At 45.1% G+C, this 25,038-nt stretch overlaps 2 protein-coding genes across 5 annotated transcripts; one reads left to right on the forward strand and one right to left on the reverse strand.

Annotated features, from left to right (window-relative positions):
- The first annotated feature begins 958 nt into the window (after positions 1-958).
- ZFYVE19 (zinc finger FYVE-type containing 19) lies at positions 959-15,754 on the forward strand. Of its 3 annotated transcripts, XR_009723920.1 has the most exons (12): positions 959-1,129; positions 1,633-1,754; positions 3,487-3,540; positions 4,035-4,198; positions 5,411-5,556; positions 6,429-6,543; positions 7,110-7,319; positions 7,808-7,887; positions 8,581-8,691; positions 10,008-10,150; positions 11,520-11,708; positions 15,509-15,754. XR_009723920.1 is itself a non-coding variant. In XM_061343450.1 (11 exons), the coding sequence occupies exons 1-11, from the start codon at positions 1,076-1,078 to the stop codon at positions 11,584-11,586; spliced, it is 1,266 nt and encodes a 421-aa protein (XP_061199434.1). In that variant the 5' UTR covers positions 959-1,075; the 3' UTR covers positions 11,587-12,048. The 3 variants fall into 3 exon arrangements, 2 of the variants coding, with proteins under 2 accessions (XP_061199434.1, XP_061199435.1); XM_061343450.1 differs by lacking the exon at positions 15,509-15,754 and having other exon boundaries at positions 11,520-12,048; XM_061343451.1 differs by lacking the exon at positions 15,509-15,754 and having other exon boundaries at positions 10,014-10,150; positions 11,520-12,048.
- Positions 15,755-15,795: 41 nt separating this feature from the next.
- Positions 15,796-22,981, reverse strand: PPP1R14D (protein phosphatase 1 regulatory inhibitor subunit 14D). 2 transcript variants are annotated; one of them, XM_061343458.1, is made up of 4 exons: positions 21,975-22,981; positions 18,701-18,796; positions 18,449-18,481; positions 15,796-15,926 (listed from the first exon to the last, which is right to left on the reverse strand). In XM_061343458.1, exons 1-4 carry the CDS (start codon positions 22,155-22,157, stop codon positions 15,858-15,860), a joined length of 381 nt encoding a protein of 126 aa, XP_061199442.1. In that variant the 5' UTR covers positions 22,158-22,981; the 3' UTR covers positions 15,796-15,857. The 2 variants fall into 2 exon arrangements, with proteins under 2 accessions (XP_061199442.1, XP_061199441.1); XM_061343457.1 differs by lacking the exon at positions 15,796-15,926 and having other exon boundaries at positions 18,213-18,481.
- Between the last annotated feature and the right edge of the window lie 2,057 nt (positions 22,982-25,038).

The raw sequence follows: 25,038 nt of genomic DNA on the forward strand, positions 1-25,038 counted from the left end.
CTCCCTTTAGCTCAAGAGTTCTGGTCCATTTTAACTTGTTGGCTAATCTTGTTGTCTTCAGGGAGCTTTGTTTCTGTTATTGTAAACGGTTATATCCACATAACCACACCTACAATTTGCGAAAGCCAATATATTCATGTGTTTTATCACAGCATGCAACCGAACACTGGCAGAAGTGCTGGCTGGGGACTTTTTACAAGACATGTAGCATTAGGACAAGGGGGTACTGGCTTTAAACTGAAAGATTTAGATTAGATACTACTAAGAAGTTCTTCCCTGTGAGGGTGCTGAGGCGCTGGCACAGGGTGCCCAGAGAAGCTGTGGCTGCCCCATCCCTGGCAGTGTTCAAGGCCAAGTTGGACACAGGGGCTTCGAGCAACCTGCTCTAGTGGAAGGTGTCCCTGCCTGTGGCAGGGGGCTGGAACTGCATGAACTTTAAAGTGCTTTCCAACCCAAGTCATTCCATGTTTCGACTGATTTCATGCTCCTTGAACCAGCATCTCACCACAGGTTTAAGACAAAAAGGCATAGTTACTTTAGCACAGCCCTGTCAGCATTACGAAATACACTCAATTCTTTTTTTATTATTATTATTGTCTTATTAACACCAACCAACAGCTAATGGGCAAAAATGCAACGCTTTATGCGGGACAGAGCACTTCACGACCACCCTCCCCGCCAGCACCTCAGCTCGGCCGGCGACGCGCTGCCTGCCGGGAAATGGAGTCTTCCCGGGCCGCCATCGCTCCGTGCCTCGCTGCCGAATAGAGGCACCAGACTACGGGTACCACAACGCATCGCGGCACCCAGGGTGCACTGTGCGGCGCAGTGGGCAGTGTAGTTTATCCACGGTGTGCCGGCGGCAGGATAAAGGTGGAAGGGCGGGTATAAGGACTACAACTCCCGTCGGGCTGTGCGCCGCGCAGCGGTGTCGTGCGGCATCGTGCGGCGCCGGCCCGGTGTGTGATGGGCGGCAGGGAGGTGTGGTGGCTTCCCGGTTACTGCCTATGGAGCTTGACATAGTAGGGCCGCAGCGCAGTGCTTGAGCTCCGGGCCGCAGGCCGGCGGTAGCGCCATGGAGAGCCGGTGTTATGGGTGTGCGTCCAAATTCTCTGTCTTCAAGAAAGAGGCAAGTCCGGCTGAGGAGGGTCAGGGGCGGCCGGTCCTGCGGGGGCCTGCCCCGTTGTGCGAGGGTCTGCAAGGGGAGCTGCTTCGCTCGGCACCGAGGGACGCTTTCCCAGCTTGCTTCCCGAGCAACCGTGTGCTTACCTCAATATGTCTTTAAATATGGGTGGTTACAGCAAAAACAAAACATTGCCATTGAATGTCATACATCTAATCCTATATTTGGTCACTGTCACAGAGAATTCCTCCCTCCACACACACTTCATTATACCATGGGATGACTTGGTGTCTCTGCTTCCAGCTGGAGGTATAGGCTGGTGCCTGAGGGCTCTGGAGTGTTCCACATCTTCAGAAGCAGCTAGTGATAAAGTTCTCTTAAAAAATCAGCATAACCCCAGCATTAGTTTTAGTGCACATTGGCATGGGCACTGTTCCTGAATGCAGTCAGCCATGGCAATGGACTGTGTTAGTGACTGGGTGATGAAGCTTTCTCTTGTGTCTCTGCAGTGTGGATGCAAGAACTGCGGACGGTCGTTCTGCTCAAGCTGCCTTAGCTTCAGTGCTGTTGTTCCCCGCTGTGGAAGCACTCAGAAGAAGGTGTGCAAGCAGTGTCATGAAAAACTAACTGGGTAAGATGGGAGCGTTTCTTCACCCAAAGACATCCCAGTGTTTTGTTGCAGATTTCTACATGAGAGCTGTGCCTTGGACTTGTGCATGCACATTGCCTGTACCCTAGAGTTTCAAGTCAGGCCACTATTAAACTGCTTTACACAAGCTCTGCAGTACAAAGATAGGATTCAGGATTTGTGGCTGTTCTCCCTGGTGACAAAGTAGTCTGAAAGATCCAGGTTTAAATCTTTATAGATAGGCATTGAATGCCTGCAGACACCTTAGCTGGACAAGATCAAATTAAGCCCCAGTGTATTTTTGCCCAGAAATTTACACCCCTTTGCAAGCACTGTCAGCTTTTTATCAGGTTTGTAGTAGTTGAATGGCCCAACAATAAGATGTTTAAAGCATTATTACCTCAGTGGGCAAACAGTGACACAAATCCTCGTTGATGAAGGGTCTTGGCATTGTGTAGCCTGAAGGCTTAAAATTAAGTGGCATAAAGTCAGTTTGCTTTTAAAATGAAAAAAAATGTGCAAACATTATCCAGAGATACTTTTTGGAAATAAATAAAATGTAATTCAGCAGCATGGGTTATACATATGAACAAGTAAGATGAGCAAAGTGCACATGAGAGCTTCTCTCACAACCAGTCCTGTTGTGTCCACTTCCTTCTTTTGCATTTCTCTTATCTCTTTTTCCCACCTATCTTCTGTAGCAAGGCATTTTCACCAGCAAGTGGGGAGTTTTCTGGCTTTGCAGGTGTCTAAAGGAGCTTCTTTCATTAGCAAAGGTCTTCATTTTAGAAGAAGTGGCTCACAAAAACTGAACTGTTAATGATGCAAATACAGTATTCAGTCTTCCAGTTTTGAAATAGTCTAATTTCCCTTAACAACTCCAAAGCCACTAAGAAAACAGGGCAGCCCTTCTCCATGCTGCTTTTAGGTTTTTTTTTCATCATTTGTTTAATATCAGTACTACAGAGTTTCAGAGGAAGAAAATCCTCCCTGCCTGGATAGCAGGTAGATAATAAATGTAGGCTGCAGCTCTGTAAGCTTTGTTCTTCATGCAAATAGCTTTCAGAACTGATACCTTAGAACTGGAAAGCGGTCCAGCAACAAGTTTGCATTCGTTACTCCACAGGCCTTGGCACAGCACAGATGTATTTGTAGCTGTGCCTAAGAATGAATAAAATATGCTAACTGCCTTACATAAGTTTGTAGCTCAGCAACTCAACCTGAATAGAGCAATATAGAAAATAGTTACCCAAGATGCTTGTGATGTGCAGTGTTCAAGTGTGCTAGAAGATGTTGTTATGATACTTGTCCATTATATAATTCTGTGTTTGTTGCATGCCACAGCTCCTCTCATAGTGTACTGCTGCATGGAAGCTAATTACACTGGGAGTCTGACCTAACTGCTCTCTATCTGCTCTCTGAACTGGGAGGTGCAGGCTGTGGGAGGCAAAGGTATTCAGCCGCACCTCCTTCGGGTCACTGATGACCGTATTAAATCACATTTTGTCCAGATGCAAAACAACTGGACCAAAGGACTAGAAATAAAGTCCCCTGCTTTCTAAGGCAGATACTATCTTAATCCTTTCCATAAGCTGATCACTCTCCATATTAATGAGGTTATGACAGGGCTGTACGAGAAGATCTAGACACATATACTGGTTCTTCTTGAGAAACTAAATAATTGAAGCATTGCCATTATCTTGAGTTCAGAGAAATCGTTGGTTTTGTCTTCCAGAGAGGGATCTCAAAGCAGTTCAGCAAAATGGTCACCACCAGAAAACTACAAAAAGTGAGTTGCGCTTGCCAACAGACTGTTGTTTGTGCTGCAGAGTAGCCTTTCAGGCCCTTGCTCCTTTTCCCTTATAAAGACCAGCAAAAGTGGGGATTGTGATGTGGGTATTTGCTTGTTCAGAATTAGATTAAGGATGGGGTTTGGGGGTTTTGTTTATATGTCTGGGGCGGGTGGTATGTATGCTCCCATCTGCCTACTTTGCCTGTGACTGACTGGGGTTGCCTTAGAAACACAAACCTGGTGGTGACATATTCCTTGTCTCCTTGGAAATGGTGCCAGGTGTCATGCAGCTATGAGCTCAGGCTTTCCTTACTCTTAGGAGTACCTCATTATGCCATTATGGCAGAGCCTGGTACAGGAGGGAGTGGTTTCTGTTCTGTTGTACAGTGACATTCTTCAAATAGCCTGTTGGGTTCACAGAGGGTGTTTTCATATCTCGGGTTTAAATCCCTATTGTCAATTGTCATGTCTTTTTTCCATCCTTGTCACAGGCGTGTGGCAGCTTTTGAGGCTAAGCAAAACCAGCTGAAAGAGCAACAGAAAGCAGCTTCTGTAAAAGCCCCAGGTCAAGCAGGCTCCAGGTATCAGGGGCTCTCTAAAGAGGATAGAGCTATTGCAGAGAGACTGGAGAAGCTCAGGGAGGAAAGGAAACCAAGTAAGTTTTGGAAGAAACTAGAGATACATTGGGTGGGAATATTGCTACTTGGGAAATACAGAATCTGGAGGGAGAGGGAAGGCCTTTTTAGAGAATTGAAGGATTAAAATTGGATGAAGCATCCAAGTCCTGCTGCCATAATGGCCGGATTCTACATGATCTTAGTTTTCTAGTTTATTTTTTCTTCCTGAGGTTTCCCTTGAAACTACTTCTCTGTTTTGGGGCAGTATCTTACCTGTAAAATCACCTTCTTCGTTTCCATTTCTTGGGTTAAAAGCCTGTGTCAAGGCCAATAGGAACAGAAGGAAGTGAGGGTCTTGGACCAAACTATTTTGCAGAAGGTTTCCTGTGGAACATTGTTCCAGGCAACAGCAGTGCCAGTCTCTGGCCAGCCTTGCCTTACGGAGGAGAAAAAGGGCTCTCATCCCATCTACAGCTGCTGGGTTCTGGGACTTAGCCTTGTGGTGCCTGTGGGAGAATAAACTATTTTTAAAATGATATGTGATCTCTAAAAGGAAAAGAACACACTGCAGAGTGGTTACCTGATTATCCCAGAACCACAGAATCATTTAGGTTGGAAAAGATCATCAAGTCCAACCTTGGTGTAAACCTAGTAAGTCCACCACTAAACCATGTCCCTAAGCACCACATCTACATGTCTTTCAAATACCTCCAGGGATGGTGACTCAGCCACTTCCCTGTGCAGCCTGTTCCAATACTTAATAACCCTCATAGTGAAGAAATTTTTTCTAATACCTAACCTAAACCTCCATGGTGCAGCTTGAGGAAATTTCCTCAATTATGTGGCAGGGGAGGGTTTCAGTCTGATGTGCCTGGGATTACATTAAGAGATGTGGCAGCAATGGGCTGTGCCACCTAAATGACACTTATTTCTATGACTGTCCCTAGTATTCTGAGTCAGCTGATTGCCAAATGACATTACCCTAATGCTTGTCTTATGGCTAGGAGATAAACTGTGAAGGAGGCAGGGACTCTGAAGAGAAGGGTAGCAGTTAGTATTAGGGCAGTCTCCAAGCCACTACACTAGGACCCATCATTCATGTCGGGGGCTGAGGGAGGCTTTTGCTCAGTGTTCTGAGCAAAAATCAGAGTCTGATTACAGAAAGAAATACAATTTTAAGGGAAAAAAAGTGAAGCCTTTTGTTTTCAATAACGGAATATTCTCCTCCCTTGGCTTATTCTGAATTGCAGAGTCCATCCCTACTCAGGCTGAGATCGAAGCTAGGCTGGCTGCCCTGAAGGAGGACTACCGGCGACCTGTGCCATCCACACAGGAAATGGAGGACCGGTTGGCTGTTCTGCAGGGGAGAGATCCTCCTTCCCAGGCTCTTAGACCCGTAAGCTCCCTCAGCTCTTTAGCCAGCAATGTATTCTGAGTTGACACAGTAACTGGTGTCCCAGCATGTTGGCCATTCTTGACTCCGTTTAGAAATCTCCGCATTCCTGTTTGTGTCATTGTTCCAGAAGGAAATGGCCAGTCTTCACCAGTTCACTGCTTCAGTTTGAATGCAGTGTGTTCCTTTATGTCAAATGTAGTTCATGTGTTTATTTTTTACAATAAATGCTGGGTTTTCCTCTCAACCCATTTGTATAGCTAAGTGAGCTGATATTTTTGCAGAGCTGTTTGTGTGTGTTTGGGGCTTATCACCTCCCCCTTCTAATGGTATCTTGCAGTTGTTACTGCATCCCAGCTGGGCAAATCCTGTTAATTATTCTAGAAATGGAAGCACAGAGTGGTTAGGCTGAGATTGCAAAGGAATGACTTGCTGTCCCTTCAAAGCCTATATGAATGATCTTTTCCCTGAGAAATCATTTCCTTATGCTCCCTTCTCAGCAGTGCTGTACACCCAGCTGTTACCATAGGCTTCAGTGAGGCTGCTGACTGTCACTGTTGACAATGTCATTTGATTTACATTGGGGGCACTGGTTTACACTGGAGGTAGTGTCAGACCTGGGGTTCAGACCCAGCAGCATGTACTCCTGTACATTCAGCACCACTTTTCCTTGGTTGGGTGACCACATTTAGGGTTGTGCACATTCAGTACTCTGAGAATGAAGCCTTGAAAGTCTTACACCAGATAACCATAAGCTGAGACTCTCAAGATCAGTGAATGCATCTTTTTATGCATCCCCTAGGGTGATCTTTTGCTTTGATTGAGTATGCTACTTCCCTCTCATTTTCCTTTTCTATGCCCCCCTTATTTCTTAGGCATATCAACCTCCTGATACCAGAAGTCTGGTCCAGCAGACAGATGACCTGTTAACTCAGTTGTCTGAGGAAGTTGCCATTGATGAGCATTACAAAACAAGAGTCCGGCCTCAAGGTATTTATTTTGGCTTCCAAAGAACTGTTTCTGTCTCATAATGTATATGCTATAGTAAGAAGGGAATATATGCCTCCCTATCTAGCTTACAGGTGAGCTGGGTGTCCAGTTTGTCCTTATCTCCCCCTTATGACTCCCACATTAAGCGGAGCCCTGGGGCTCAGTACTGGGTCTCATTTTGCTTAGAGATGATTCATTCTTCTCAGGGTTGTATTATTCATATTGCTCCTCCTTGTTTCTCTAAGAAGACCCTTCCCTGGGGAGGAGATGTTGCTACTCCTAACACACCTGTGCTCTGTTACAAAACACAGGAATCTGTGATACCATTATCTTCCTGGCTGCAGTGTAATCTCCCTGTAAAATCTCTGTGATCTCACTGTAAAACACAGATTAGCTCACTTCTCTTCACGTACAGTGCAGATTGTACTGTGACATGCCTTCTTCCATTATCACCCAGATTAATGGAGAACAGCAAGCTGCTCTCATCCCATTGCTTTTCTTGTGTTGTCTGTGCCCAAGGAGCATTGCAGCTGAGTCACCAGCACACTCTGTGTGTCTGTTTGCAGCTGTTAGTAGCCAAAGTTTGAATGATCTCAATCGGGAAAGTGGAGACTGTGTTTGCCCTGCAAATCTGGACCCAAGACAGCTAGAGGAAGAGAAGAATAAACTTCTGGCAGAAGCTGCTGCTGAGCTGAGGGAAGAGAACACCAGGCAGGAAAAGATCCTACAAGTTGCCAAGAGACTGGCAGCACTCAAAGGCGAGGACCCAGAGAAAGGTGGGTAGCAGACATGAATACAGTGTCAAGAGAGGAATCAAGTTCCTGTGGCAGAGTAATTTCTTTTCTGAGAGGTGTTTCTCCATTTAGTTCCCCTGTTCTGTAAGAAATAGAGATTTGGTTCTGGCTGTAAAGCTGTGGCTTGGTTCGTCATGAAAGTTCTTTGCTGAGGGTAAAGGCTGGAGCTGTAAGGTCAGACTGCTTTGTCTTGTACCCTTTGAGATAATTCTGGCATGCTCTGGTGAGCTTAACAAAGCTTTTTAAAGCAAACCTGTGGTTTTGGTGAGGTTTTTTTTTCCTCCCCTCTTCCACTGTTAAAAACAAACAGTAATGCTCTTTTTGAGGAGACCCCATCTGAAAGGATCTGTCTGTGCCAGAGCCAGAATGTCAAAACCAGCTTACACCACAAAGGACTAATGCTGGCTCGTAAGTGGGTACAAAGCTTGAGGCAGGTGTGGGTTACAGTCTCCTGTGTCTTACTCTTGCAGTTACACTGGAAACCTATAAGCTTCCTGACAGTGATGAGGAAGTGGCTGAGGAGGAAGCCATTCGCAGAGTGTTGAAACAGGTCAGAAGTGGCAGCTGTAGCCTTGTTTATCTTCCTCAGTTATTCCCAGTGTGTATGTTACCTGGGAAGCGTGTGAAGGGTGTGTTTCTGTTCCTGGGCAGAGTTTCGCTCCTTTGCCTCCCAGTGCTTTTCCAATATACTAACTCTCATGAGCCATTCAGCTACGGGTGATTGACAACATCAAGTCTGTCAGGTTGTGTTTCTCATTCATGCTTAGCATCTCTTGTGGTGTATGTCTCCTCTCCAGCTCCAGTCTACTGGTACTTCCTTACTTCTTGTTTCATCATTTTCCCCACCCAGCTAGACCATGGCTGATGAGATGTGTGCTGCTTAGCTTGGTTATGCCTAGCTTTCTGTCTAAAATGTCTAAGAATTGTCCTGCAGGCATACATGAGCTTTCTGTGCTTAAGTTTCTGTCTGATTACAGACCACATGTGCATGATTAGCATGATGTTAAGGATTTGCTGCTAGATGCACTGCAAAGCAGACTGTGTTAGCTGAAAGCCCCTGCTGCTACACTGGCTGTTCACAATGTATACACAGTGTTGAGTGCAGACAGATGTATTCTCTTGTAATCAACTAATCTCCTGTTACTGTATGAGGGCGAGGAGAAGGGCAGGAGGTTTTAGAGCCTAGAATGAAATTCCTAACTGTGTTTGAAACAAGGGGCTTCTTTCTTTCTGTTGTTACCAGCTCACAGAAGAAGCAGCCCTGGATGAAGCAAGTGGATTCAACATTCTTCCAGATCAGGCCACCCAGCCAGGACCCTTGCAACAGAACTTTTATAAGAAGGCCAAGCAAAAGGTCAGTGAGCTGGTCAGGACCTCTTGAAATGACGCATTCCAGGGTCTCAGGAGTTCTGCAGTTCTGCAGCAAAAGTTTGCTTGATGCAGAAAGAAAAAGCAACCAGCTTCTTCAGAACAGACAAGCAGAATGGCTTCTGCAGGGCTGACAAGCCCTGAGCACAGCTGTGAGTCATCCTTGTACTTCTAAAAGGAATTGCTCCCTGGAATACAATTCCTTTCAGGCTGTCTTTCTGTTGAATGGGATGGTGTCCTCTAAACCCTGAGAAGCTAGCACAGACTTTGCAGGATGTATATTGGAGAGTGGGGTTTTAACTCATCAGTATGATTAGACCAAGAAAGCCACAGTCTAGAACACTACACCCTGAACCAGGGTAGGTGAGAGGTTTGCCAGTACTTTTAGCATGTGCAGAATAGAACCTCTAGATAGTAATCAACTGTCTGTTTTCTCACGTAACATCAGAGGAAGGAATTAGTAACAAGATACCCCATTCTCAGAATGGAGTTCAGCCTTATTATGGAAATACATACACCTTCTCTGTGTAGGTGTATTACAAGAATTGAATGGACCTGTGACTCACAGACACCTGACAGGCCTGGCCCCAGTGGAAGAAATTGCTTAATTGTAAGCATTATTGAAAACATCCATTTCATAGGTATGTCACCTTGTGCTTCTGGGACTGCTGATGTAAAAGGTAGTGCCATCTTATTGCTGTTGTTAGGAAGCTGCCTTTGCCACTGTCCAGGCATTGTGTCCCCGTGTGCATATGGCTGTTCAGCTCCACAAGACTTCTGTTTTCTCCTTCTGCTTTACAGAGATGACCTTATGGATAGGTTTTAGTTTATGATTTCTGTAACAGAGAGAAAACACTCCCCCCACCTTCCCACTGCTTTCCGTTCTCACATAACAGCTTTCAGCAAAACTGCTTGATCTCTTGCTTTTGCAGCAGGGACTCTGTCACTTGGCATTGCTGTGGTGCCTGCCACAAGATCTGGGCTTCGTGCCTGTAACAATATGGACAATGTTGGTGTATACTGCTGTAGACACTAAATGAGGGTGAATACCTGTTTACCTTCTGAGCAGTGCAAGTTCATGAGCAAACGATAGGGAACACCTTAGGGTTTTATTTAATGATCTAGATACATATGGAGCCTATCCTTGGCCTTTGGGCAAGTCCATCTCTCAGACTTAGGATCAACAGAGTGAGTGATAGACCATGTGACAGTGTCATTGTGGCTATCATGCATTACAACGAAAGTCCTGTATTGTCCCTGCTGGGATTTGAATTCTGTGTCTCTGTTTTCTTTGTGAATTAGAGCCAGACTCCAACCACCACAGCTCTTGCCATGGCAGATGACAGTGATGAGGATGAGTTACCATGGTGCTGCATCTGCAATGAAGATGCCACTTTGCGCTGCCATGGCTGCGATGGGGACCTCTACTGCCAGCGCTGTTTTCGGTAAGTCTCTCAGTTCCTCTTGGTCATAGGTAAGGTGGGCTGCTTTTGTTTGTTCTTCCCATTGGGCAGAAAAGCAGGCAGGAGGAGAGAAGATTTGAGGAACCCAGAGCTGGATGTTAATGGTTATGGAAATACCTTGTGCAATCAGTAGTTATCACAAGCTTCAGGGACTAAACTGGTCCTAGATAAGAATGTTCTGTCTGTGTTGCTCCAGTGTGTGTTTGGGCTCATTGTCTGAGTGAAGTCTGGAGCAGCTGGTGTGCTGCATTGCGTGGGATGGGATAGGCGACACCATTGTTCAGTGACTCCTGCAGCTTGTTAATGACATTGATGAATGATCTGGGCTGGATTTCCATAAAAGGGGATATCAGACAGTATAAACTCCTGAGGCTTTTCTTAGGTTGAGACTCTGCAGTCTTAAATCATACACAAAAATCTTTGATGAAATATGTATGGGCAAACCTTTTTCCTCAGTAAGGTCTTGCAGCAGCTATAGTCTTGGTTCTTAAACATCTGTAGCTTGATTATTGACTCAAAAAGTTCCAAGTCTTAGATTTGGAGGGTTAATTCCTTTTGAATACAAAGCTATTCCTCACAGTTTGCATGACTTCTCAAGGTATTGGGTAATTGGCTGTGTTCTCAGATCAGTGTTGGATGACATTTAGGCAGCAGGATGCTAAGAATAATAAGATAATAAAAGATTCTTTTGTGTATATTCTCTCATTTCCTGCAAATGCTTTTGTGAAGAGATGGAAATGGATTGAGGGAGAACAAATGAAAATGGTAATAAAACAGATGACTGGCAATGTTAGATGATTAAAAACAAACCAAACCAAAGTATCAGACAGCAAACATCAGTAAAACAGGATCAACAGTCTGGCAGGTGAGTTTATCACTTGCCTGGTGCAGATGAAAGCTCGTGTCTTACTCAGCACTGCCTGCGTCTGAGCATGGTTGAGACAGCTGCCAGTGCACTGCATTTTTAGCCACTGCAGTTACTTTTCAGAGTTGTGTGGAGCAGACTGTCACTTCAACTGTTGTCATAGGAGCTGCTAATGTGCCCAGAGATCACAGACATGGTGCTGACAATGAGCCATCAGTTACAGAGTCAAACAGGGGAAGAGGCAAGAGGGACCTGTTGTCATTTCCCATTCCAGCAGGCAAGGATGAGCAGACAAAAGACGTCAGATATTTTTGCTACAAGCAAGTATCTTAAGCAGTCATTCCATGAGGCTGCCACTCAGGTGCTCACAGCTTACCCTTGGGATTGGCTTGTAGTTAAGGGCTGCAGGGAGACATCTTGTACCATGGCTAAGGTTTAGTTCCCTGTCTGAGTATATTCTGACTACACTGTGTGTTTGCCGCTCAGGGAAGGCCATGATGAGTTTGACCTGAAGGACCACCACACTTCCCGCTATCGTCTTCCTCACAAGTAGAAGTGATCACACTCTTCATGGGCAGAAAAGAAGGTGGAGAATGGGAAGAGAGAAGAGTTGGCCGGATGGGAAGAGTCCATGTGGATTTGCAGCCAAAACGGGTGATGTTTTGGCTAAAGTATGTGTTGTAATCGTCAGAGAGAGGCTTAGAGGGCACATGACTTTTATCTTCACAAATACAACCAGAGAAGTGCAGGGTTTGCTATGAATGGGGATAAATGAGGACTTGATGTGAGGAGGTGGATATGAATCCTTAAGTACAGACGGTGAAGCAGTGCGGGTAGCAATAAAGATGTGTGCTTAAGGCAGTACTGACTGGCTGTTAAGTAACTTCCTGCTTTTGCTAACAGTTTACACACTGGTTCAACAGGCAGCAAAGCATTTTGCACTAAGAAAACTGTCTATGTTGTGATTATGTGTGTGATGAGAACTTCCAAAGCATAATAAAAATTATTCACAGAGGCCTGTGGTTAAAGTCTCTCCTGGAAATGCCCAATAGCCCTCTTCAAAGTGTTGCCTACCTGTAATGGGATGTTAGTCCTAGTGTCAAGTGGTTTAGGGAAAGAAATGATGGATCATGAAGTCATCAGAAGTGTTTCTGTAGTGTGGCTGGGAAAGATGCAGGAGCTGCTCTGCCTTTTAAGGGCAGTGTTGCTTATGTACTTGAAATGAAGGGTGCTTTGTAAAGGTAATACGCTACTGATGCACAGAGCTGTGATCAGCAATGGCTGTGCTGAGGTGCCATGTGGTCTGGAAGAGTTGTGTTTTTAGTTTGAAAGCGGGATTTGGCTCTGTTGGTTGTCCCTTGGTAGGATACAGATGTTACTTGTGTGATGCTCTTTATCTGGCTATGAGGGAAGCTCATTTTAATATGCTCATATCCCTCCCCTTAGACAGCCCAGATGCAACTGACACTTGCCAGTAACCAAAGCACCCAGAATTACTTCAAATACCCCACAAAACCTGGCCTAAATTGTCTCTAATATCCTATCCTATCAGGATGAGCTCTTCCCAGGACTACAGCGTGACTTCTAAGAGAGCTCTCTAAGGCTGACAAATTCCTATGGCAAAAACGTCAACGATTTGCCTTTGACAAGGAGTTTCCAATGAATCTTGCCTGTCTGGTTTGGCACTGCCACTCCCAGTTGACTGCCCTGCCCCTGTGCTTAAGGTAGTAAGATGCAGGTGTGTTGATGAAACAGTGTTTGCCTGCACCTCAACCAGCCCTGGTGAATGCACCTCGAGCAAATTAAACCACTGCTGAAGATGGGTTGGTGCTAACATGCTGGACTGGATCAGGCCCTTCAACAGAGACCTAGATCAGGCAATGTAGAACAGTAATACTGCAGGTTAGCACACTAAAAAAATCACAAGTGTACCCAGCAGTGCCATCAAAGCCCTTTGTTAGGAAGGGGTGGCAAAACCTGACTCTTGTGGAGGATCTTCCTCCTCCTGGCAGTCCTTGCTTCAGCAGTGCTTTTCTCTTTGGGACAAGTGGATAGGAAAACTACTGGAGTTGTTATGGTGTGGGAGCTCACAATGAGCCCTGTGTTACATAGCTTAAGTGGAGACTTGCTGCCCTGAGGAGCCTGCAGTCTCAGAGATGAAACCCAAATGCTATTCTGGCTTTGTGTTACTGTAGGAATAACACTTTTTCATTGCTATTTCACATGCATAATTAACCCGAGAGCAAAACAGCCCAATTCTGTCTTAGGTTTAATCCTTTGTGTTTTGCATATAGAGGAGAAGATGCAAATACCTGTCCTTACATCTCTTCTAAGATCCACTCCTTTGGGTTTCAGCCTGTGTCCTTTCCAAGTAGTTAGTAGACATTTTAATTCTTTTTTCTAATACCTTACTATGAGCTGATGTGCTTTTTGCAACGTTTTGGATGCTTCTTCAGCCACAAGCTAACTTTGAGCTCCTAGTGCAGTTAGACAGCCTGTATCTTGTAAGCCCTTCCCTATTTCCATCAGTAGTAAAGCAGCAGGTTACAGCTGGAAGCACCTCATTTAGTTCCTCAGATTGGTTTCTATGAGGCCATGCCAGGGAATCCAGAAATGCACCCAACCCAATACCTGAGCTAGATCTTAGTCATACATGGACGAGTCTATTCAGTCATACATACATGCTGATGCTTTCCCTGTGCCACTAATGGACATTTTTGTGGCTGCTGAGCTTTCTGCATGTAATTGGCCATTTTAGTGGCAGCCCAATCACTTTCCCCTGAAAAGCCATTGCCACTGGAGCTGCTGCCTCAGTGACCTCCATAGAGGAGGGTAAAAGGGGTATTTTAATCAGCTGTCTGAAGGAAGCAAACATAGCTGAATCTGCCATTGTGGAAGAGGAATGCTGCATGACCTTTACGTGGGCAGCACACTTCTAACTGTTGCTTACTCTCTGTCCTTGTCTTTGAAAGGGTACTGGTAAACAATCAGTTCCTTGCAGGCCATACTGACTTCAGTCTTAGCCATTCAAGAATGGAAAAAAGCTTGGTATCTTCAAGAAAGAGAATCAGCTTCTTTGTTTCTATCTTTGGAGCATACCATAAGGGCACAAGTAGTTTTTGTTCCCCTCTGAGAGTGTTTTGTATGTGGACTATCAAATGTAGGCTGCACCCCCAAAAAGAAGTCAAAACAAGGCTAACACAAGATTGAACTCAGATTAACTTACAAAGAGAGGTCTCAGCTTAGTGAAACTGCATTAACTTGCATTTGCTGCGTATGCATGTAACCTCGAATGCTGTAACATGGTCACGTGCCTAAATGTAGCAGCCAGGATATTTTAAGGGCGATATAAGTGTTGATCATAACTAAGGGAGGATTGCATTAAAGGTTACTTTATACACCTTCATAAACCCTCAGTTAGAAAAGCACATGAACTTTCACACATTCTGAGTTATCTTGGTACAATCAAGAGGGCGAAGTTCCTTTAAAGACACATTCTTACGCAGTACGTGCATACCAGACATTATAGCCTTACACGAGTGATGGTGCTGAGAAACAGCAGGGTTAAGTGGCAGCTGGTTTAAAGAATGGTAAATAAAAGCAAGTATGATTTACTGTTTTTAAGAACTAAACAAAAAGAAGTTGCTCTGGTTGCCTTGTTCTTTTGCACCAGTGAGCTGAGAAATCACCCAGCACTGGCCACATCTTGCTTTGTTACCCCTGCTGCATGAGAGCATAGGGGCAGGACATGATGTGAGAGCCTGCTCTGCCTGAGCAGCCAGCCTCCATTTGCTGTTAGTTCCTAGTCACATGTGTCAAGTTACTGGCTTGCTGAGAGGCTGGATGTAGTTTCCTCTGTATTTTTCCAGCCACACAGTATTATAGCCAGAAGAGTTTTTGCCTCAAGACAATGTGTCCTACTTCATATCTCGTTTGTGAGACCCACCTGTCGGCAAAAGACTTGCTCTGAGATGCTCCCTGCAGGGAAATTGAGAGCAAGTATTTTCTCATTTCAGTTTTCTCTTTAGTGTCTAAAAAGAGAGCAAAAGCAAGCAGTGCATGTCTATTTTTCTGTGGTTTAATATACAAAATAAGCATTTTTCCATTTTTAAATGATGACAAAAATCATTCCCAGATCTTAATAATTTAAAAGCATCTTCTAAAGAAGCAAGTCCTAAATTCCACAGGAAGGAAAAACAGTCTCTTCCATTAATGTTAGCAGTTGTTTCCCCTTAAGTAGATCAGGTGCACTCATTTTCCTTCCATCCTACCATATATTTTTTGTCAACCACCATGGATAACAGAGGCTTAATAAGACCTACAAAGTACATGTAATGCTGTACAGTCAGGTACAGCAGTAACAGGCTGGAGATCACAGCTGGGTCCCAGCCAGACTGAAACAGGGTGCAGCTTAACAGTAACTGGTTTTCCATGTTGATGAATGAGTGATAACCAATGCCTTGTTTTCCTTGCAGTGGATGGAAAGAAAGAAGTCTTGATGCGCTCCTGAGAACTGTATTCAGTGCTTCTCAGCCAGCATGGAAATTCATAGAAGAAACTAAAGGAAGGACATCTTGGCCTGTTCCCCAGGTTAACATGCCCTTTAAGAATCAGGAATATGCACAGTCTAGCTCCCTGCTGTATGCGTAGATCTGGGATGAGCTGAGACTTCAAACCACTGGTATAAAGTTCACAAACTTGGTAATGTTTTCTCAGTATCAGTAAGTCTTAAACATATTCTGAAGTGATGTTTCTGATCCTGGGTTTTGTGGGGAAGATACATATTCCCTTGTAACCAAAGCTGGGTGTTCCATGAGGGCAAGGTCATTTCTTCTGAGGATTGGTGACTCTCCGGAGACCTTTCAATCGACTAAGCAGTTCTGTAATGAAGTCCTAGAATGAGAATTGGTTGAAGAAGAATGTCAGTTCCAGCACTCACCAGCCCAGAGTTTGCTATGGCACTTACATTATTCCCACATTTGCCTTCATGCTGAGCAAAAACCAGAATTTTAGCTTAAGAAAGGAGACCTTTGCATGGATGAGAAGGATCTGAAAGCCCTTCTATTTCCCTTCCCTTCTCTACCTCTGGAGTAGCCATACTTTTTCATCAGGAGCCAGCCTCCCCTTCCTTCATCCCAGATATCTGCTTTTTCCACCTTGAGATGACCTCAAGATGCTGTTGTCCTCTGTTAGGTTCCACTGCTTCCTGTTGCCACCATTACTTCCTGCCCACTTCTGCAGCCCTCCCAATCTAGGGCAAAGTAAGTTGTCCCTCTTGTAGAACCTGTAAAGCTCCATCTTGTGCATTGCAAACCATCTCGAAACCATGCCAATTCTACAAGGAAGTGGCTGGCAGAGAAGAGGTGGAGCAAAACACACATAGGACTAATGATAACCTGGAGCAGGGGCTGAGGGCAGGCAGAGCAGATAGTTCAGCAGTTAACAGAGATAAACCCTGACTACTTTGCTGACACAGCCAAGGATTATGAACTAAACTGGACCATCTGGTTATTCCAAGCAGAAGTTAATGTGACTAGAGCAAATTTTACACTTTGCATGACAATGTAACATCACCCTAATGGAGTGTGCAACCTTTCTTCAACCAAAGACAGAGCTACATGTCCTTGTAATTAGGCAAGGTCACTGGAAGTACTGCAGCTTACCATTTGTGCTGTGAGGAAGCACAGCTTCCTCACTTGGGTGATCAGAGGTTGCCTGCCACAGCATACCCTGGAAGTAAATGCCTAGGATCATACATACCTTTTCAGTCAGTCCCTTCAGAGGAAACCAGTTTATTTTCTCGTGAGACCTCACCTGGAGTATTGTGTGCACTTCTGGTGTCCTCAACATAAAAAGGACATGGAACTGTTGGAACAAGTCCAGAGGAGGCCATGAGGATGATCAGGGGACTGGAGCACCTCCCATATGAAGATAGGCTGAGAAAGTTGGGGCTGTTCAGCCCGGGGAAGAGAAGGCTGCGTGGAGACCTCATAGCAGCCTTCCAGTATCTGAAGGGGGCCTATAGGGATGCTGGGGAGGGACTCTTCATTAGGGACTGTAGTGACAGGACAAGGGGTAATGGGTTCAAACTTAAACAGGGGAAGTTTAGCTTGGATATAAGGAAGAAGTTCTTTACTGTGAGGGTGGTGAGGCACTGAAATGGGTTGCCCAGGGAGGTTGTGAATGCTCCATACCTGGGGGTGTTCAAGGCCAGGTTGGACAGAGCCTTGGGCGACATGGTTTAACGTGAGGTGTCCCTGCCCATGGCAGGGGGGTTGGAATTGGATGATCTTAAGGTCCTTTCCAACCCAAACTATTCTATAATTCTATGATTCCCTCTTTCTGCAAATACGCTGTTGTGATCTTTCAAGGAGACCAGATTCAAGATCACCGGGGTGAAAGTACATAGATTTGCTAACGGGACAGCAGTATTTGTAGTTAGCAAGTACCATGCTGTCCACAATACACTTTCAGAGCACATAAAGCAGTAGAGCAAACTCCAGTTATATCTCTGGGAATGTGGGGTTCTTGCCTAAGATCTGAAATGTCCCTATTACCAGCCTTGTCTGCTGAATACTTGCTAGGAGTCTCTCTGTAATGATTACTACAGCAAAGTTAAATTTCAGTGATGGTTGTGTATCCACCTCATTTTCTGTATGCTCATCACTGTACAGCTACGTAGGCAGGACAAGATACAGAGACTGATGAATGATGTCCAAGCACATGCAATGCATGTGACTGAAGCAGTCATGGGGGACCCCATTTTGCACAGGTATGCAGTACAGTGAAGGCAGTTGTTGTGTGGTGCATGCACCACACTGCAAAGTATTGGGTTCCACTCCTTTGGACATTGTGACAGCTTGTGGGAGTTCTTCAACTCTCTCACTCAAAACCAGTACTTGCAAACTTCACATGGGAAGAAAACCAAACTTGAAAAACTGACTTATATAGCCACTACTCAACAATTACCTGCCCAATCCAATCTGAGGGCCATCCTACGTTCTTGTCGCTCATAACATTAGGTGGTTTAAGCTAAGAATGCATTTAGTTTAACAGTGTGCAAGATGGTTATGTGAGCTGTAATCCCTGCCTATGGATTTTCTATGCTGAGGTCCAAATAGCAATTCACCTTGGTTAGGTTAGGATGTCCAAAACATCAAATGGACTTTCTTTGGTTATAAAGTGTAATTCCTTATTTGCTTCACTGCTCTGCCCTCAGCTCATCATGTATATGATGTAGATTTACATGTATTTTTCTAACACAGCAGGATAAAGCAGCAAACACTTTCCATTGGGAATTAAATTTGCAGCATTGTGTTAGGCACAGGAATACTGTGGCTATTCAGTGAAGCAGCAACAAAGGCACACTCTCCCAGCACAGTATAACATATATATATTGATGGTGCTTCACTCACCTCTGTTGGGTTGGAGCACTCATGGAGGATTTCCTAAAAGCAAAAAGAGGGAGGAGTCATTTCAGTATTCTGAGAGTTGATCTCTTCTCCCCTCTCTACAGAAAGGATAGCTAATCTTACTACATTTGACATACTGAGGCATAGGGAACCATCATGCAACACTATATAAATATACATGTAACACTATATACACATACATGCAACTACTTCTTCTGAAGGAAGTCCCAACTCAAAGTCCCCAGTCCCTCTGACCTGTAGTTTTAATTTCTGTTCTTCATTAGGGACCTCCAGGAGATCTTCAAGGTCAATTTGCGGTTCAGGAGCTGCTGCCTCTGTTTCCTCTCTTAGCTAAAAAGAATAAAACCAACCCATAGTTAATAAACCTTCAAACTTTAAGGACTCTGAAGGCCATCTTTAAAGACGTGAGGAGGAACTAGTTGCATAGAACTGCTGCAGAGTTGAGGTCAAGATACAAATCATCTCAAAATAGGAGATTCTTAGAGCACAGATTCCTATCCCTCTCTGATGTCTGCTACAACTGCACATCCTGATGCACACGTTCTTCATCTTTCCCCACCTCAAGACTTGATACCACTGGTCAGTGGGAAAACCCAGATGACAGAAATCCAGTGGGCTTAATCTTAGAGACGTAGAATTAATACAAGGAAATTAGGCTAAATACATTCACACAGTTGGGATTTATACTAAGTCTTTTTTGCAGTAATGGGGAGAAAAACAGTAAGGCTTTTGAGAGGCCTAACAATAATTTGCCAGCTTTCTCTAATAGACATGAGAGGGGTATAATATTCTCCTTTACTGTGAGAGAAACCCCAAGCTTTGGTGATTGGAGTAATAATCTTGTCATGCATGGGGGTGTTAGCTGAAACAGTTGTAAACTTGATCACAAGATATATTTTAGGTCCACGTGTCCTTACCAGACTGTATAAAAAGCAGGCTGTGGTTTTCAATGGATTTGCAAAATAATCTTTGACAATATAACACTAGTGATATTTTAATAGTAATCAGAATAAGGATACTGACTAAACAGCATAGTACGTGATTGCTGGGTAGCATTTATGGATGTGAATGTAAGACATTGCACAATAAAGGCAATACTTATGGGAAAAAAAGAAACTTGTTCTCTGATACCAAGCCAGAGATGAAGTAGAAAACCTTTGTTCAGCTTTGTAATGCAACTGACCTGATAGTAACTAATAAACCAGACTTAAATATATTGTACTGTGACCTATACAGCATTTCCTCTTACAAATAATAGCTATGATGTGGCTGTTTAGACCAGGTGTTGATCCAGCCTGACTTTGTCTCTGGCTAAGAAGCTAAATAGGCAAGGAGAGTGAGAAAGAGTTGGAACAGATGGGCTTTTGGGTCCGAGTATGGATGGTGTTACGGATTCCATGTGCAGGGAATCATCTCGAAAATCAAAATTGTCTCCTGGTTCTTAGTTTTGTTGCAAAAAGCCTCATGACAGTGAATAGCATAGCATCCAGGTTATCTGTTTCAGGAGGCAATGCTTGAACTAACCTTGCTGCAATTGAACCTACAGTGTTCTTCATTCTGACTCTGGAGATGGACTTTTCATCAGAGACTGTAGTGACAGGGCAAGGGGCAATGGGTTTAAACTTAAACAGGGGAAGTTCATGTTGGATGCAAGGAAGAAGTTACTTACTGTGAGGGTGGTGAGGCACTGGAATGGGTTGCCCAGGGAGGTTGTGAATGCTCCATCCCTGGCAGTGTTCAAGGCCAGGTTGGACAGAGCCTTAGGTGACATGCTTTAGTGTGAAGTGTCCCTGCTCATGGCAAGGGGGCTGGAACTTGATGATCTTAAGGTCCTTTCCAAGCCAAACCATTCTATCATTCTATACCCTTCCTTGAAGTGTTTCTTCCAGAAACACAGGTTTCTGGAAGACACTGAGGAACATTGCACTGCCCAGGGCAGGTGGAGCTAAGGAAGAAGCTGACAAAAAGACAAAGTAATGGAACTCAGTGGATCCAAGGAAGCCCAGGCTAGCAGGGCAAACTAAACAGCCTTGCCACAATTAGCAGGACCTGCTGGCACCTGGGTGATTACAAGCAATTTACTGTGGCACATGTATTTAATTGAAGAGATCCTGTGTAACCCCCTGTTGTACCCTATTAACAATCTCTGACCTGGCACAGCATCATATTGTGTAGTTCCCGATAGCAAATCTCTTCAGTTGGCGCAAATATAGCAGGAAGTTGGGAAACCTGTTGTGCAGGAGAGGTGCTAGCAAAGGCAATCTGCTGGCAATCTGTTCCTGTAAGGGCATGGCTGGATTCTGCACTTCTGCCTGCTGGGATTTTGTAGTAGGAAAAAAATATGCCCTTTGGGCAGCTGCTTTGGAGACAGTGAACAGCTCCCAGTTCTCAGAAAACCAGAAGTGGTAACTTAACCTGACTTGGTTTTCTGACACCTTTACAAGAGCGCATCTGTAGACTTGGGCAAGTAAGTGAAGCACATGTGGATCCTCGTTTGGATCACGTTACTGGTGGTACCAAGTGCCTTCATCTATCTCAAAAAACCCCCACACAAACCCAGATGTCCTCTTTAAAACCACAACAATTTGCCAAAGAGCAAGATGTTCTGTTAATCAAAGCAGAGCTGCCATTCCCACTGGTTATCTCTGGCAAATCTCAACAGTCAGGTAGCTCTGTACAGGTAGCTCTGTACTGAGCTACCAACCAGGTAGACCCAGGGGACAGTTCCTTAAATGCCAGCGCAGGCAGGTCACTAAGTGATGCCATCTCTAGCACTGTTGTTTTGAACAGCAATCTCTCACCAGGACAACCACTAGCACTGCACAGACACACTGAATGTTGCCTGTCTGACTAGGTCTAGGTCATGTGTGTTTTCTGCTCCTGTGTACACTACATGATCATAGAATCAGATTCACAGGTTGGTTTGTGTTGGAAGGGACCTTAAAGCTCATCCAGTTCCAAACCCCCAGCCGTGAGCAGGAACACCTTCCACTAGACCAGGTTGCTCTAAGCTCCATCCAACCTGGCCTTGAACACTGCCAGGGATGGGGCAGCCACAACTCTGCAGCTACAGGTACAGCATTATCCAAAGTGTCTCATTCGAACAGCAGCTACAGCTATGCTATTGTGACCAAAGGAGCAAGGCTACACTAGTAATTCTAACCCATCTTGCTTAGCTACCACTTGCAACAAAGACAGCCTGTATATGGAGCTCAGCAACAAGCAGCATTCCAGGTCTGTACATCTCTCTAGGTTCTATGAGCAATAGCTACACCCCTAGCAGGTACAAGACCAGGCAGTTTAAAACTAGTTGGATTATACTGGTGCAAGCTCCTCTGACTGCAGATAACACCAGTCAGTGCTGTAGCAGGTGGCAATAAGATACCCAACAAAGACTGAAGATGAGCTACTTCCAGTGAGTCAGAGCAAGCACACTTCTGTCCCAGCACACAGGACACTGGTCCCATTCACCCCATGAGTGAGGGGCTGATCTGCCCCAGCTACTCACCCGGCACTGGTACAGCTCCTGCAGTTGGGTGTTGATCCATTCCTCCAGGTCCAGCCAGCGCTGTAGGTCTTTGCGGTTGTACTTGATGGTTAACTTGCCCAGTTTCCTGTGTGACGATTCCTCCCCAGGTTTCTCTGGTGTTTGGAAAGTCACCCGGGGCAGTGTGCTGGAGTTGCTGGCCATGCTCACCCCTCTGACAGCAGAAACTCCTTCCTCTGGGCTCCTTTTCTCTGTCTCCTTTAACCAACCCTTCTCTGCAAGCAGTGGCCCACAGCACAAGCTAATCCCAGATGCGGAAACCAGGATGCATTGGTGATCCCAAGGAGACAGATGGAGGAGACCACACAACCAGGGCAGCAGCCAGGCTCTGCAGGCAGAGTTACAGCACTCGAGTCTTGGGTTTCACCATGGGCTGTGCTGACAGGAGCAGGGAGCGAGGCAGAGGAGTTGTTGTAACTACATCTGTTGTTAAAAGAAGCCAAGTGAACCAGGGAATTGATGAAGCAAGGCTGTTAATATTTAACGCAAGGCAGCTCCAAGAGGTGGGGAAGAAGGAGGTTTTCAATTACTGTTTTCCTACAGGCATAACTTAGGTGCCTGTGCAGTTCCAGAGGGCTGATCCATACATAATGCATTGAATCCCGCTGTGTTCAAGCTTCTGTAAACTACTTAGCTGCAGGGTTTAGCTCCCATTGGAATGGTGTATTTGGCATTTTCTGGCTAAAGCACTGGACCCAGCACAGGTAAGAAGTGATCTGGAGTCAGGTGGCTACAGCCACTAATACTAGGTCAGTGACACTGAAGCCACACTCGGGCTCAGCAGTCCTCTTTGACATCGTTCTACAGTCTGTGAATCTATTCCAGCTGTCTCGAAGATTGCTGTAGAAACCATGGTGGCTTGAATTCCAGAACATTTGAGCAAGGTGCTTCTGAGAGAAAACAAAATACCTGTGCTCTTCTTAAATAAACCAGGATTTGACATGATGATACTGGAGGGGAAGGCCTGCCTAGGGACACAGCACTATCTCGTCCCAAAGAAAGGTACTTACAGTAAATAGGCTCACCTGCTGAAGCATCATAAATGGCTGGTTTACTCTGTGTTATCACTGTGTTTACAATCTCTTTCTTACTGGAAGGTGGGTGAAAGGTCTGCAGTGTTATTGCCCTATGTGTGAGCAGCACTGTTCAGAGGAGCACAAGTCAGGCTGGCTGAGTCTGTGGTGTGCCGGAGCGCTGCAACACCTGCATTCCCTCCAGATCCTGCATCACACAGGCTCCTTATTCATCCACTCCCAGAGCACTGCCCAGGGAGCACATGGAACGGACAAACCAGCTGAGACCCTCCATCATGAAGCATCAAACATCAATCCCAGCGTCGTGATCTAAGGTGGGAAAAGCAAGTCTCTGCTGCTCCTTCAAGCCAAGGTACTTCCAGTTTGGAGACCAAGAGCTAGATACACCAAAGGAAGAACAACCAACCCTTCTCCCACTGACAGGTACTGCCAGGCAGCATGGGAATTCTAGAGGGGTTGCTCTCCTCTGGGCAGGCAAAAGTTTATCTGTACCATAGAATCATATAATGGTTTGGGTTTGGAAGTGGTACCCAGTTGTCTAGCCAAAGCCCAGTTCCTGTGCCCAGAGGGATGGTGGTACAGCCAGCCAGCAACACCTTGTACACAGGGTGATAGAAAATCAGGCAGGGCCATTCCAGCCCTTCTCTTCATCCTGCATTTCAGCAAAAAATAAAAGCCTTTTCTGATGGAACATTCCACAAAACCCTGATCCTGAAACTTGCTTCCACATCGGTGAGGGAGAAAGTGTTAAAGTATACCTGAAACAGATACCATCTCCACTGCTTTTCATAGAATCACAGAACGGTTTGGGTTGGAAAGGAACTTAAGATCATCCAGTTTCAACTGCCTGTCACGGGTAGGGACACTTCACACTAAACCATGTCACCCAAGGCTCTGTCCAGCCTGGCCTTGAACACTGACAGGGATGGAGCATTTACTGCTTCTTTGGGCAACCCATTCCAGTGCCTCACCACCCTCACAGTAAAGAGCTTCTTCCTTATATCTAACCTGAACTCTTTTCAGACAGCCTAAAATTCCTATTCAGAAGACAGCAGGTATTTAATTTCAGCAGCTTTACCCACTTCTCCTCCCTTGGCTCCCTCTAATCTTGCTCCTGAAATTGTGGTGAGAGGCCCAGACCATACTCAATGAGTGCAGATTCTTCAGAGATTCTTAACAGCTAGAAACCTTGCAAAACCCACTGAACACCCTGTAGTGTGTTTACCACTATTGGCCTTTCAAAGGTCAGTATCTGACCCAGCATAGGCAGATTTTCACAAGGTACCTCTGGACCAAAGGACACTGCCAGGAGTCAACTTCTCACCTCCAAACACAAGTGCTCTATTTTGGTGTTCAAGGACTGGTAGTTTTTAACAGGGCAAAACAACCTACATTTCTTTGGTCCCAAGAAACCATGACAAGATCTCACTAAGACCAGAGAAAAAGGACCAGACTTAGAAGAGAAGTTACTTGGCTGACTGGTGCAGTTGAACCATTCACTTCAACTCTATGTGAAAGATAGGGTTTGCCCTATTGATCTTCTACCAGCACAGTTGAACTCATGAAGCGCAGGATCGAGGTCACAGGATAGGTGTGAGGAAGAGGGAAAAGGGAATATAACCTGCCCTAATGGCTCTTCAAACACTTTGAGCCACTGTTCACTTGTAACCTCACTTGAGCGTGAGCAATGCAATGAGATACCACGTCTGAAAAGGTCCATGGGCATACTCACCCCATCGTCTCTATTGACAGAGTAGTGAGCAGATCCCAGTGCCCTTGTGCTCTCTATCAGTGTCACCCCACAGTGGAATAAGACATTCTGAGGGTGATGTCAGAGGCCTGCTCAGGCAACTGCAAACAAAAATGAGCCCGATTACAGGATGTTCATCATACTGCTTTGGCTTGTATGAGCTTAGTCATGGATTATTTGTAATGAGAAGGTGGTGATATAGGAATAAAGGTTTACAGATAAGGGAGGCCTCCTCCAGTAA

Source organism: Neopsephotus bourkii, unplaced genomic scaffold, assembly GCF_033783945.1.
Source record: "Neopsephotus bourkii isolate Nb327-2 ecotype Australia unplaced genomic scaffold, CSIRO-AGI_Nbou_v1 NB_1825, whole genome shotgun sequence".
In the NCBI taxonomy this organism is placed as follows: domain Eukaryota; kingdom Metazoa; phylum Chordata; class Aves; order Psittaciformes; family Psittacidae; genus Neopsephotus; species Neopsephotus bourkii.

Bases quoted from the DNA above. Each gene is read 5' to 3' on its own strand.
- ZFYVE19 (XM_061343450.1), top strand. From the start codon at position 1,076: ATGGAGAGCCGGTGTTATGGGTGTGCGTCCAAATTCTCTGTCTTCAAG. The intron at 1,755-3,486 runs GTAAGATGGGAG...TTTGTCTTCCAG, and splicing joins TGTCATGAAAAACTAACTGG to AGAGGGATCTCAAAGCAGTT. The intron at 3,541-4,034 runs GTGAGTTGCGCT...TCCTTGTCACAG, and splicing joins CCACCAGAAAACTACAAAAA to GCGTGTGGCAGCTTTTGAGG.
- PPP1R14D (XM_061343457.1), bottom strand. From the start codon at position 22,157: ATGGCCAGCAACTCCAGCACACTGCCCCGGGTGACTTTCCAAACACCA. The intron at 18,797-21,974 runs GTGAGTAGCTGG...TATTCTTTTTAG, and splicing joins AGGAGCTGTACCAGTGCCGG to CTAAGAGAGGAAACAGAGGC. The intron at 18,482-18,700 runs GTCAGAGGGACT...TTTTGCTTTTAG, and splicing joins AACAGAAATTAAAACTACAG to GAAATCCTCCATGAGTGCTC.